At 43.7% G+C, this 15,259-nt stretch overlaps 1 protein-coding gene across 1 annotated transcript in view; it reads left to right on the forward strand.

The window, feature by feature from the left end:
- Nucleotides 1-439: 439 nt before the first annotated feature.
- LOC107187550 (ecdysone-induced protein 78C) overlaps nt 440-15,259 on the forward strand; it is a 67,851-nt gene continuing 53,031 nt past the window's right edge. Inside the window, exon 1 of the mRNA XM_015575673.1 lies at nt 440-722. Within this exon, the coding sequence (XP_015431159.1) occupies nt 440-722 (283 nt within the window). The remainder of the gene's footprint in view (nt 723-15,259) is intronic.

The raw sequence follows: 15,259 nt of genomic DNA on the forward strand, positions 1-15,259 counted from the left end.
AAGATAACCAGGAAGAACCCCGTGGGTGGATGTGTGTTTTCGTGGACTGGTATGTTCGAACCGTGCGTAAATAAGTGAGTAACCATAGGTGACACGCGATTTCGTGGATAAAAATCAACTTCCAGAGAGACTTGTCCTTTGTGGATCGTTTTGGCATTTTAATATCTCTACACTTGGATATATTCGTGAATTCTCGATCGGTTAGGGTACTAAGACGGTACGTGCGTACGGGAGTCGATCGTTTTCGTGATCAAGAATCGGTGTTCGTCGTACAGGAGGTGGGCCGAACGTCCACGTGTCACGGTTTTGCGGATAACAACAGTTATTATGTGCTGTCGAGCGGACGGAAGGTCAAGATCGATCCAAGTGGTGCGCGAATGGTGACCGCAGTCGTTAACGAGGTGCACCACCGACTGCATCGTATACACGCCCCCGTAAAATGGACGTTTTCAAAATCGACCAGTCGCTGACCGCCGGTCTGGGCAGCGCCCCGGCGCCGGACACCCTTACGCCGGAAGTGTCGTTCGACGCCGGTAGCGAGTTCAATCTGAGCTTCTTCGACGGACCGGAGGAGAACAGCACGCAGGGTTTCAGCGATCCTGGATCAGTTGGTAGCGCCAGCGCGTCACCGCCGCCAGGAACACCCGGCGGGATAACCGTTAATCCCCCAACGGCCGCCCTACCGATTGTCCAAGTGCCCTCCGGCATCGTCATTAAGCAAGGTTTGTTTCATTTTCTTTTTGTTCTCGTGTTTCTTTTTCGTTTTCGCCGTCCTCCTCGATTTTTCCTTCGTTTCGGTCGACGCGTGGATGGCCTATCGGTTTTTACGGGAATCGAACGCGACGATTGGTTTCGACAGTTTTTTTGTTTGTTTTTAGAGCCAAAAAATACCAAACTTGTCGAAATGAGGAATTTGAAATTTTTTGTTTTATAGTTTACGGTAAATATGAAGGTGATTTTGTCGATTTCATCCCCTCGGACGAACCCGGATCATTTCCATTGTGTTCTGTAATATTCACTTTTAGATGCTCGTTTTGTTCTGATACGGGTTTCGGAGCGTGCGCGCCCAATAAGAAACGCTATTGGCGAGTGGCGCAACGTTTCCGTGTTATTGTTACGTGTTGCGCCCGGTTTAGTAATATGTTCGATTTACAACGCGAACGGGCGGTTATGAAATCGAACCTGGTGGAAAAAAAGAAGAAAAAATCATCGGCTGCCTGTTTCATTACGGAACCAGGAAAGGTTGTAACTGATTGATTCAATTTTACGGTCGATGGCCGTGGATGCAGAAGAGAGGAGTGTGAGTAGTATTTGGTGTTATTGGAAACAGATTTAGATATTGTTGCTGGTACGTTCCCTGAATGCGTGGGCGTACAGAGCGTTATATGTTATACGTGTGGTATACGTGCACGGAATATGGGTGTCGACGATGTGCATGGGATTGTTCCACGTTTGGTAAAATGGGCAACGTTGAATAGGTCTGTCGAAGTTTCAAATTTTTATCAAATGAAATATATCATTGTAGAAAGGAATGCTAGAAAGTTCTGTCAAGTGATTTCATTTCTACGGAAACAAGAATAGAAAACATAGTTTTCGTACCGTGGCTCTGATAATAATTTGATCACTCACGGTAGACAATTTTCGTGACGGAAACCAAGGTGATCCACACAATTTTACCGACAGCGATAATCCAATCCATCATGATCCATCTGTCGGTTGTTTCGAAGCTACCTGTATAAACTTAAAATTAGGCGATCGATCAGTTGTACCCATGGCGGACCGAGCAGCATTTCATTCCAGACAACACGACCAGGGGAATCCACGATTCCGTTCAAAGCCGGCTAATCCATCAATTTCGTAGATCCATCCGAAAAACAGAAACTTCGACTTCACTTCTTGAACAGGAATCTTCAGGGTGATATTTCCCCCTGATTGATAGCTTCCCCCTCCCAAAGGACACTTTCAATTGTCCCAACGATATCGTTCCTCCTCGCAACACCCAATAACGTATGCGACACGAAAATCGTCTTTCCCAGTCATGGGCGTAGCCAGGTTATCAGTCAGGGGGAAGGGCAAAAATATTAACACATCGACTGCCACAGTGAAAAAGGACGTACGTAGCCAGACACATTTTATTTTGTTTTTAAAGTCATAAATTGTTGGAAATGTATACGTTTTATTAATAGAGGCTGTTGTTAGTGTTTCAAACTGTACTACAATATTAAATATTACGCAAAAATTTTATAACTCTGGCAAGGGGGGGGGGGCAAAATCCAATTTTTTTCTTGTAGGGTGGGGCAAAAGCCACTTCTTTCCGTCCAGGGGGGGGGGGCGGATCCTCCTCCAATCGTTTCCACCCTTCTTCTCACAGTGGTCGTATCCAAGTGTTTCGTGGAGGCGCTCTCCCGTAAAGGTTACTATACAAATTGGAAAGGTCGTCGTCTTCGAGCCAGAGTTTTGCAATATTCGCAATTCGTCTCGCGGGCCGACACAATGCTATCGGTCGCCATGGAGTTACCAATATAAATCTATCGAGCTGGCTACCATCGGCCTACCGATTTCTCTTTCAATTGAGTTTTCTTTTGCACCGTTCCCCATTGTCTGAGGGGTAGGGGGAGTGGTAGGGAGGAGGAAATATCGGATCGAGAACTGGTTTCTTGCATCCACGTTGTGAATCCAGCTTCACAGCTTACCCCTTCCTGCCACTTCCCCCCCCCCCTTGTCCCTGGTCTCTGTTCGGAAAAGGGAGCGGGCCCGCTGACATTTCACTTCGAGCCCAGAGAGAGTCTACAGAACGAGACACGTTTCGTCTTCGAGGCATAATGGTGATCTGTTATCGTTTCAGAGAATCAGACGAGTCGAACGTCGATTAGCCAAAGGGTAGAAAATTGGGTCGCTATTTAATGTCAGCTTGGTCAGGAAGAGACTGACGCCTCGAGACTTTGGGATGCACTGTTAATAGGTACAAAAAGTATTTTCAAAGGGGCTCGAATATTTTGTAAGAAATGGTAGCGAATGAAACAGGAAGTATATTCGGTTGAATCAAAGACTTCTTTCGAATTTTCACACTAGAACTACTAGACCACCGTAATACGAAACATTTAGTCTGTTTAAACGATATATTAAAAATTTTAATTTATTTATTCAATTTTCTTATGTAACTATATACAATTTATTATGCACACAATCTGATATCTTCCGATTCTCCTGCAGTAAATCAAGGATCATTCCGAAACCATCGGAATCTTCTTACGTAGTAGTCTGTTTTCATTTTTCATGCAAAATTCGATCAAAAATATCGTCCACCGGTATTCAGACCGTCAAAAAAAACTACAGAAAAAACACACAGAATCACTTTTCCATCGTCTATCGTCGAAATTCGTCCTAACCAAGTCGCTGGAGGTCGCCGTTTAAATTATACATTCGTCTAAAAATGTCCGCGGCGTCGATCTGATGCCGGGTTCCCGAAAATCCAACTTTGAATTTCAATCTCCGATCCGGTCAAGGTCTGACGCGCGTGAATCTCTTGTTCTGGGATCACTTTATAGACGTATGTACATATTAACCCTTTAGTTACGGTGGATCTGGCCGACTATACCATTGTACTGATAGTTTTAAAAAATAAGGAAAATAATGGTGACATTTCTGCATCATCCATGCAACGTACACTTCTTTGGAAGAAGGTACACAAGTGAGGCAACAATACTACTGAAGTTTGCTCGTGTCACGCGCTGTCGATAACTTTCACGCGTGTCGAATGTTCCTCGAGAGCGAGAGCCACCGAACCATTCGCTCCTTTTAGAGGCGAATTCACGGAGGAACTCACTGGCGAGACGGTCCACGAGCCGCAGTTTATCACCTTGGCCCTCCATCCGCGTAATTCGTTCGGCGAATCTTCCCTTGGCTGAAACTTCCACCGAGAAACTTCGCCCTTTACCTCCCACCCACCTACCCATCCCCTAAACAATGAACTCCTTTTATGAAACTCGCGAATTCACTTAATCGCTCGGCGACTTCGCCTGCTTCGTACTTTTCAATCCAACCCATGCTGAGCCACGGAGATACATGGTCGAAGTATTTCAAATTTTCTTCACAAAAAGTCGAACAATATTGGGAAGATGTAGGTTCCATCGGTAGTTGTCGCGAGGAATTAGAGACGGAATGCAGGTGATATTGTTACAGTGGGATGTGTACCGCCGCACGAAATTTTATTTGTTAACCTGTGGTGTGCATGTAATCGGGATATCCAGGAGAGGAAAGTCGATTACAAATTAGAAAAAAGAAACAAAGTCTCGCTCGGTGATTTCGAGTCGACGTTCCGTTTCTTTGATTCAGGAGGTAAAAGTGGATCGAATGGGATTATAGCCTTTTGATGCTGGCTAATGAGAAATCCTTATCGATCCTCGTTCGCAAGGTATTGCTTGCGTAATGAGCAGTGAATTTGGAGAAATTTTTAATACATAGGGTCTTTACTGTTATAGATAGTGATTTAGATCATTTTTATGTTAAGGCTGTTGTAGGGATTCGAAATTGATGGGTTGTTCAGTGAAAGACGGATATAAATTATCTGATATGAATTATTATTAAGCAGAAAATAGGACGATAGATGGAAAAGAGATACGTCCATAGGATTCTTTATTGCAAGTAGAAACGGGCCGTGATTGACAGACACCTTAGGTAATCGCATTCAGGATCGGGCGTGCTTGGCGAAGCTTTAAATTGTATTTTTTTTTTAAAAAGAATCTTGATATAAGAAGATTTTATTTCGTAATTTTTATTTATTCTTTCTTGTCAATTCTCTTGTATATTGATTATGTCATTAACAACGTTCCAATCGTTTCAATAATCAACACGTTAAAAAGTATAATTCCTATTCTGACAATACTACTTCAAAGTAGCAATTTATCAAAAAATATAACATACATCGACACCGTATCATGAAGTTTTTAATAGGCACCCCTAAATTAGAGAATAATCATACAATACGATTTGACAAACTTCCATCTAATAAGTAATCGTATTTAGAATAAGTAGAAAAAGTACGCAATGGTCAGCCACTTCAGTCGAACCGTATCGAATAGTCCGAATGTCTGCACGACGAAAAAACGTTCGATTTTCTCGAGAAACTCGTTTTTTCGAGTGAAAAATCCCAATTCCACGATACTAGATTTCATTTCGCCCTGAGAAATCGTCATCTCACGGTCGGCTGCACACCACGATTGCCGCTGCCACGCCTCGTATGAATGTCCAGAGATCGAGGAAGAGGATCGTAACAGGAAACGAAAGGATCCGAAAAGCCGGTATAATGTATTACATTATGCCGACCGCGCCTGCTTAAGGAACCAGTCCTGCTATTTTTACTGCGTTATGTAATCCTTTCACCAATACGTTCCGGACAATTCAGTTTTAACGACAGCATATAAGCTGCGCGAACGGTGTGGTCTAGATCAGTGACGAGCAACGTTTCGGCCCGAATGTGGATTATTTTGATTACCGTACGGGTTCAAAACTTATTAATTTAATAATTTAAAAATGGTTAATTTATAGGGTGGAAGTTTTTAAATTATTGACGGATCGTAGGTTGCTCGTCGCTATACTGCAGACGTTTACGCAACTATAATATCCTTTAATGTAGAAAATTAATTTTTCTTTTTGGAAAATGAAGATAAAGGATTTAATAATGTTTAACACTATTTATGTATTATTATTAACCCTTTAACTAGGGCTGTGCCGTCAATAAGAGACGAAAAGAAAGGAACTAAAAATGGAGAAAAGTAAACCTTTATTTTTTAAATAATTAACGTAATAAAGCCTCTAGTACAAAATTTAAAATGCTACTCCATTTCAATGATTAGATTTTAGTATATCTGCGAATTGTGAATTTGCCCTAAATTTCGGTAGTTTGAGGATCAGTCTAGAGAAAAATCGTGGTATAGGCGACGATTCGACGGGAGCAAAAGGCGTTGCGTCGTAGCATGGACGGTTGATGGGACCCGACGATGACCGTTTCGCAGTCATTGGCGTGTCCCGCTCGTGTCACGTAAATCGTCTTCCTGGAACGAAGGCCACGAGAAAGTTCGTGCCGCTGGTTCAGTGCCACGGTCACGGTACGTGCGTGGCATCGACACCGACGAAAGTAAACTAAATCCAAAGGATTACGCAACCCCGTTTTAAAAGTCACTTAATGTACACTTCGGTGACCGCCTTCTTCTTTCTTGCTCTCTTTCTCTCTCTCTCTCTCTGCTTCTCTCCCACCTTTTGGCAGTGTGTTCCGCTACCAGAGCGGCTGGATCGGTCGATTCACCTTGGAATTTTATATCATTCGGATGAGGAGACTCGAACGTTGCAGCGAACATATTATGTAGAATTTCATTTCATTGTGGATATTGTACAGAATTTTATTGTTATACAGATTTTAGCTGATTAAACACTGCATTCCCCTTGTTCTTTGTACTCGTCTGTAGCTAAAAATGTTCAATTTACGAATTCTTAACAATTTTGTGATTTATTGTGGACAGTTCGAGTTTCAACGGGCCGCTAATTTCCCTGCAAATTTCGAGCGGTTTTCAAAGATTAACACGGTTTACGCATAAACGGACGGTTATTTAACACTTTGATTGCCACGTTATCTAAATATGGATTTTACGTACATCGCAAAGAGGCTGAATTATTGAAGTACCGTTACAAAATTTTTCCGTAAAATTAATATCGCAATATAATTGATAACAAGACCAATAGTCCCTATTAATTAAACGCATATATATATATTCGACGATTTATGACTTAAAAATCGAAATAAAGCGTGTCTGGCTACAACGGCCTTTATCACTGTGGCAGTCAAAGTGTTAAAGAAGCCCCGTAGTCTCTTAGCGTGGTCTCGTACGGTCTGAATAATTGCCGGCCACTTCCGAGAGTAATATAAGCACGGCGTGGCCGTGTGTCGGTTTAACGCGGCTTATTAATATTCATGCGGCCAGATACGCGTTTCTTGTCTTCGTCTCTGTGTGGCGTTCACCTTTCCGATACGTTTCCGGATTTTTAGTGTTCGATACGGCGTGCAACCGCCCCGACTGTTCTGATATTCCAGTTCTTACGCCTGGAAAGACCATTAGTACCACTTTCGAATTTATCAATAATCGGTGACAAGAGTTCGATAGCCGCCTTTAACGTGGATTGGAAAAGCAGGTTTGGCTGGAGACATACATAAGTGAAAAAAATCTATGCACCGATTCGAACCGAATTGGATCATTTTATCAGGCTTTTTTAGTATTTCCTTGTTCGAATTTCGAAGATTGTATTGATGAGCTTTACAGAATTCACCTAGGAAAGGAAATTAATCTCACTACATCTTTTTGGTATCTTATGCAAAAATTTGTTTCGATAAAATCAAGAAGCATTATTTTATATAATATAATTATTATATAAAATAATAATAAATTAATAAAATTGATAAAATGATCACGATTCGTGGTTCACCTAGTATATTAAATCATTACGGAATCGATGAATTCATCTAAACTAATTACCGTCTGTGCCATTTCTTCAGTAGACAATTACCATCTTAAGGCAATATAAAAGACAAATCGGAACCACCACATTCGTTCGGAAATCGAGTCGATTCGTTGCTGGTTGGCGCCAGTCACGTAAAGGGCGCCTCCGTTCCGGTGTACACCACGCGGTTAGGTACGTACCTGGCGCGGTTACGAACGAGAGGAGCGAGGGCAGAGCGCGGATATTAACGCGAGGAAATATTCCGTGCACCGGCAAAAAGTGACGCGGTATTCCATTATCCTCGTCGGCACGATGCAAAACCGGTCGAAATGATTGGATTTTTATCTTCCATCTCGCTCCGCTATCCCCATTCCCCTCTCACCACTCTCTTTCTCTGTTCACGTTGCGCACACACGAGGTATATCGTGCCTCTTCCTTTCTTTCTGGCTTCCTCGAAGCACGAGGATCGACTGGCTGACGAGTTAGAGAGAGAAAGATATAGATAGAGAGTAAAGGGAACGAGAGACAGCAAGAGACACGGAGCGCGCGCGCGCGCGCACACACAAACGGGGATTGCACGTGGACACGCATGTGCGTACACGTGATTGTGTGCGCTGTTACCGTGTGACTCATCCAGGTACATTGCACCCGGTACGTGTCCGGTACGGGCAGGAGAGTACGGCTCGCCGCGGCAACCGCGTCCAATATTTTCCGACTTTTCATCGCTGGACGACTGCGGTCTTCGATTCTCACGGGGAACCGTGAGGGTTCCTGTGAATTCATGGTAGGGGGGAGGGGATGCCTAATTGGTTCGGGATGGAACATGGTGCTGACGAAACTGAGGAAACGGTTTAGTGATGATTGCGAGAGATCATTGGCTGTGTTGTTTGTTGAGTTTGTGTGTCGAGATCGATCAGAGGCCTCGGGATTATTTGTGATTATTAGACTGCGGATTTTATGCATTTATAGCCAATAGGGCTTTGTGTAATACAAAAGAGAAAAAACGTTCGTCACGTGTAATGTGTTTTCTACTTTATTCTGAACTCAATAAGATATTTACGAGAAGAAGGGAATTCCTATCTTTACTGTTATAAAAAATTACTTTAGAACATATCATTTTGCATAAAAATTTGTGTGTAGAATCGTGTGTGCTATTACATAAATGCATAAAATCCGCGCTCTAGTTAAAACGACGGTTGTTTCGTTTCATGCGTATAAAAAGTGTGTCAGATTTGAGTCTTCGAGGTCAGTTCCTTTCGAGTCTTGAAAGTAATCGGTATCTTCCTATAGTAATATGATATTTTTAATATCATTATATCACATTGTTTTAAAACTGGACGTACTGGAACGATTCCTATTCAGCCAATAAAGATCTATCAGAAACATTAAAAATTACAAAACTTTCTACATGTCAACCACTGTCATCAGCTATTGCCCCATACTTCTGGCGAATACTACATTTCCGTCCGACGCCACTTTTCCAACAACGACATTCTTCGTCCTCAAAGCCCGAAAGCGCCCCGAGTCCCGAGAGACACATACATACAACCATCCACACTTTCATCCCCGAACTGTCTCCGCCATCAGAAAGTTCACGGTACCGAAAGTTGCATGTCGTGGCCCTCGAACACATCAGCCAGGGTACGCGCGCGCGCGCTTCCTATCGGCCTTGTCATTTCCTCCGACCGTGAGCGGAGAAAACGAAGCCATCGTTGAAGTGCCGTCGCCTCGGCCGTCTCGTATGTAGCGCTGGCGCGTCGGGAATCGCGTGTGAATTATTAAGAGTCGCCGAGGCGTGTGTGGTAAATACTCCTCGATCTATCTTTCTCCCTCCTCCTTGGTCTTGACGATGTTCCTCAACCGTGCCGTCATCCCTCTCTCCGTTCTTCTGTTTCTCCCCTCCAACCCCCCTCCATTTCTTCGCCATCTCCCTTTCGTCTACCGTGGTGAACGTCTCTCCGTTTATGTATCGTCTCTCTCTCTTTCTCCGCGTCACCGCTGCTGGTCCCGGTCGTCGTCGTCGTCGTCGTGGTCTCTTCGTCTTCGTCGCTCCTGTGTCCCGCTCGAACGCTAGCAGCGTATCCTCCACGGGGTCTCTTCGTTGCACCTAAAGAGCAATGAACTCTCGGTAGGGTATATCATCAAGCCGGCGCAAGTGATGCTACCAGTGCGCGCGCGCGCGCTGCCGTGCAGCGGGTACCAGCCAATGCGCACGCACACAGGCTGACGTTTCCATCGCGCCTTTTCCCTTCCTTTCTATTTTCTTCTCTTTTTTTTTTTTCGTTTCGATGTATATACGCGTCGAATAAAATGGAATCGTTTGGGGGGGATATACGCGATGCGGGCCCCTGGATCGGTGCACGCGAACACGGGCACGTGCATTATACCCACGGAGGACGCAGAGTTATTCTCTCTCTTTCTCTTCTGTCGCGAAACGATTGACCTTCCGGGTGTGTACACCTTGACACGTTGATGGTCAACAGCGGAAAAGGTATTAACACGCTTACTGCATCTTTTTCGTATATTGTACAAAAATTTTTTTTTTTTTTCATAGAATCAAGAACCAATAGTCATTTTAAAACTATTTACAATAGTAATGTAGTGGACAAATGCATTTACCGGGTTAAGTGATCCAGCCTCTTTGTAATATACGCGTCACCACCCATATTTGGGTGACGTGACAGTCAAGGTGTTAACCCCTTGCCTTTCGATTTTCTTGTAGCTTACAGTCTCCAGAATGTCTTAGTTGCTACTATTTTTCGAGAAATAAAAGAAATTCGGTACTTGTCGCAGGTGCACATTTATTTTAAACATTAAATATTAATATCAGCAAAATAGTGTTTCACTGAAGTCAAATAAAACAAATCATGTTCATGTTCATTGAATCCCATATTGAAATTGTCAGCACGAGACTGACTCGATGTTATAAGGCTAGGGGTTAACGAGATACCACACGATATTTATGGTAGCCACCAGGCGGTCTTTCGCGGCTCGTGATTGAAAACTGGAATTTTATTCGTTGCTGCGATATTACGTCGAGCAGTAATTTTCATCACCGTTTTCTTTTGGCCGTATTGTGAACCGTGCTCGATCTTTCCGAGCGCGTGGCAAGAGAGCACGATGGAGACGCGGTTGGTTTATGAGCGAATGACCATTGAGCAGCCGCGAGAAAGTTGCTAGACCGGGTTGCTTGTGAGTTCGTTGATTTTGTTGCTCTGAGATGTCTCGCCATTAGGCGAAGAACTTTATTTCCGGATTGTTTGTGTTTTTAGTACAAATAGTAGTACAAAAGTAGTACAAAAATTACGGGACTTATTGAACGGGCAAAGAATCGACACATTCGTTGGAGTTGATCGATATGAAAAAAACGAAGTAGTAATTGTTTTTCCATCGAGCTTGCGCGTCGTGGCTCGACAAGAAACGTGTAACCGTCAGGAGAGCCGGAGGAACTACGCGGTCGAATTTATTTGTAACGAGGACGATAATTCTTTGTCACGTACGGGGCTTAAACGGCGGCGATGCTAATGGCACTGCAAATGGTACCGGCGAACTGTTTAAGGGGGAAGTGGAGAGGAGAGAATAGAGAAGGAGGGTCCGGTGTCGGTGGCGTATCGCCATTGAACTGCCTACTATTTAGTACGTAGTGGTCATGCAACGGTAAAATTAAGGGAAATTGATTAAGATCGGCCGTTTCAAGTGTATCTGATCGAACTTGTACATACCCCGGACTTCCTGGTGCACTCCTGGCCAGTGCGCACGTTTAACGCGAATTCTTCTGCGTGGTGCATTGAATCGCGGCAGAATAAATACGGTAGATAAATTAAATTCACATGTACAACATACTCCCTCGATGAAATATAAAAACACATTTTCGATTAAGGTGGCTTCTGCGAATTTGTAACAATTATAAATTTATTTGAGAATTTAACAGGCACTTCTTAAATTATGGCTGGCCCTAATTTTTTGGCCAGGAACATATCATCACTTTAATGGAACGAAAAAATGAACAGGTTTTATGACTGCTGTTATTTATTCTCGAGGGAAATTACAGTTGTAATTTATAAACTATGAAATTGTCAATGTTTTAACCTTGTTTTACAGAGTATTAACCCCGTATCACGTGAAAAATTGATGGCCTCGCGTGCTGTGGTGCACCACTGACGTGTCCGACTATTGACTACCATTTCCACTTATTACAATAATTGCTCGTATTATCTGTTTTTTCTATCAATTTCACGATTTCCCATGTATGAGATTGTATGCATGAAATTATTGCGGAAAATGGGTAACACGATATTATTGTTTGCAAATGTTGCCAGTAATAGAAATTTTCAGTCGTGAACAACAAATTGATAACGGCAGATATTACGCACGAGTAATCCTATTGTTGCAATAATAACAATAAATATTAATTAATATTATTATTATTCAAAATTCGACGTAGTAGTTATAAAATCTCCTAAGTATTCGTTCATTTTTACGTTTACCCTATATTCAGTAATTTTCTGATGCATTCATTGTTCACAAACCTGCTCTAATTAATCCCAGAATTCTTTATTGTTCAGTTTCAATTTTATCGACATTTGTTTTCGATGTTATAGCCCATAATGAGGCACTCCTCCTGTCTGTCGTGCGCATACACATATACACAGACACACACAACACAAGAGAGACAGAGAAAGAGAGAAACGCACGTGCACGGGTCCACCGTGAGCGAATGCTAATAATATTCACTTCCTGTAACTCGGTTATATTAAATCACCGGCGACCGTCCCACCTCCCGCTTTTCCACGTTATTACCGTTTTCCTCCGCGCATTACCATTACCTCCAGCCGACTAAAATGCATTGTGTACGTTGGATCGAGTAAAAAGACGAAAAAACGCCGTGTTTCCTCTGCCTGTCCTACTCTAATAGACTTGCGATCGCCAACACAGTCAGTTCAGAAAACAGCATTCACACGTAGAATCAAAATGTGGCGTACATGCTCAAGTACAGTAAATTCTCGATGAGTGCCCGAAGGCTCTTCAGCACTGAACTGTATTTTCCAGGCTTTGCAACGAGTAACAACGATACATCGTCGTATTAAATTTGATTAATGTTCATATTAATTTTAATGGATTAAAAAGTATCGATATTCCGATACATCGATGCTGTATCGGCCATCGCTAAGGTGAACCTCGAGCTACGGCCGTGTCCCTGTCCCCGTCTCTGTTCTCCACGTATCTCTCTAGCGGTAAGGACGCAGAGGCCTTGACCATGAACACACCAGTTGGTGGATTGCATAACTATAGTTATGTACGGCGGCACGACGGTGGTGGCTCTCCCTGTGACTATGTAAAACGTGTTCGGTGTTGCTCACACACATTCATGCACGTACACGATCCGGTCAGTTCGACGTGTGAGGGACATTTGTGCGCCCGCGCACGTGGGTCGATCGTGCTCGCTGGCTGGCTTGCGCGCGTATTCACCTTCGCTTCGACGACGCAAGAAGGTAGATGTGTGTGTGTGTGTGTATGACGGTGGCGGATACGCAGCGAGGTGCAGCGAACCACCAATCGCACGTGAGCGTAAACGAATCCACGCACCGAGCCTGCGTTCACGAGCAGTGGACGTTAAGGCCTTGCGACCTTGCCTTTAAGCCTCAAACAGCTGTTCAGAGCCGGTGTTTTGAGCCGCGTCCGTGAAATGGAACGAACGGCGATGCTGAGGATTCGCGTAGACGAGGCGAAGGCTTCTTTCGACGCCATTGGGATCGTGATATGGGATATGAACGAAGGGTAAATCAAGGGGTTCACGCTGGATTCTTTGAGTCGGAGACCTTTAAGTAGATTAGGGTAATTGGGGGTCTAATTTAGAAGGGAACATACCGAATTAACAATCCCTGATTTTAATGCAACTGTCTGAGATTGTAGTTCTGATCAAAATATTTGACACGTATTTTTTTTTAGCTGATCTTATTCAGATTAAAAGGGTGAAACAGCTCTCAGCGTTAGGGGTGTGAACTGTATTATTTAAAAAAAAAAAAAAAATAGGAATAGATAACAACGATTAGCGCAACAATTGATCAGAGAATCGCTCGAAGCGTTCCCTGATGAAATGGCGGCGCCGTGATGGGGTCGTAGGGGCGCCGCGTGTTCCGTCGGAACGCTCGAACGACCCGAGTTAACCAATCCTGCGGATGACGCGCGGAAATATCAACGATAATCGTGTTTCTGTAATCTCTGAAAAAGCTGCCGTCACGGTGATGGATGAAGAGTTACCCGATGGAACGTAATGATCCGTGCGAGAGGCGCGCGCGCGCTGGCTCACGGTGGGAAACAGTGTAAATGAGAAAATAAGAGCGACGAGGAGCGTGGAGGAGCTAAAAGTACTTAAAGTAACGTGAAAAGATAGACACAGTGGAAGGGATATCAGGGAGGGGGTCGCATTCAACCCGGTGGCATTCAGTACTGAGCAGAAACCCTCGTTCGACACACCGTGAGATGTCACACGTCACTCCCTTGTTGAACGCTCACGCCGAGTACACGGGACTGAATAGCTGCTTTCTCGTCGCAATGCTGGTTAATAAATTCTTGACGATAATCTGCTACTGCATCTGCCCTGACAAACCACGTCGAGAAGACATTCGTGGCTGTATTTGATAAGGAATTTGAGGAGGGGATAAGAAGGACTATTTTTCTTTTGAAATTTTACCTAAATAGAATAAACTCGGGATAGTTCTCCCCCTTCTTAACTCTTTCACCCCTACATTATTTGAAAATTGTCAAGAAAATATTTTTCCCAGCTCCTCCTAGCAGAACCAGAATTTAGGAACTTTCGTTCCGTACGAATGTACCTCTAAATTACACACGGCTATTCGCGTCACCTCTAGCTGTTAATTCTCACCGTTGGTTCGACCGACGAAAAGAGAACGAAAAATCGAAAGGGGTGAGAAGGGGTCCGCCGACGTGAATTATCGGGCGTATCACCCATTGGCCCTGATTTTCCACCCACTTGAACGCACCTCGGACTTGCCCCCGCATAAATTCACTCCTTCCTCTGCCCTCTTTCTGTCCCTCTCTTTTTCTTCTGTTCTTCTCTCCCGACCGATTGTTATCCGTAGGATGTTACAGGCCGATGTTTTCTGCACGGCCGAACGAAAGAGAGTATATACCTATCCCCGAGCGAAAGAGAAAGTCGGGATGAATTAACGACGCCCGTACCCCTCCCCCGTTGGACGAGATTTACAGGCAATTATTTTTCACTTAACGCCCGTTGCTCGATTAATATTCATTCGCTCCCATTGGGAACGACGTTCCTTCGATCAATATCGGACGGATTGCTATCGAGTGGAACTCCTCTATAGGGTGTTCTGTAATAAAATATAACAATAATCAAATATTAGAAAAATAGTGTTACAATGCATGTTTGCAATGTTTCAACTACGAGTTATCTCGTAGCTGGCAGTCAACGTGTTAAAAAATATTAGTATAAGTAGAACTGGTCATTAATGGCCAGACACATAAGTTTAACATACTACTCGAACTCAAGGTCATAATTTTACTAGTACAAATCCAGAGATTTAATCCCAAACGAGGCTATATCCACAAACTAAAAAGACATTGTCCTTGATTTATATTTTCACGTGGGATCACAGTACTTCCGGGTCGTGTACCATCGGTTCACTGACACCACTCACATTCCACGACATCACTCTTCCCTCCCCTCGTCTCCGCCACCGCAAGAAACACGATAGCCCCTCCCCACCCAAACAAAAACACGTTCCCA

This window comes from Dufourea novaeangliae, unplaced genomic scaffold (assembly GCF_001272555.1).
Source record: "Dufourea novaeangliae isolate 0120121106 unplaced genomic scaffold, ASM127255v1 scaffold89, whole genome shotgun sequence".
Lineage (NCBI taxonomy): Eukaryota > Metazoa > Arthropoda > Insecta > Hymenoptera > Halictidae > Dufourea > Dufourea novaeangliae.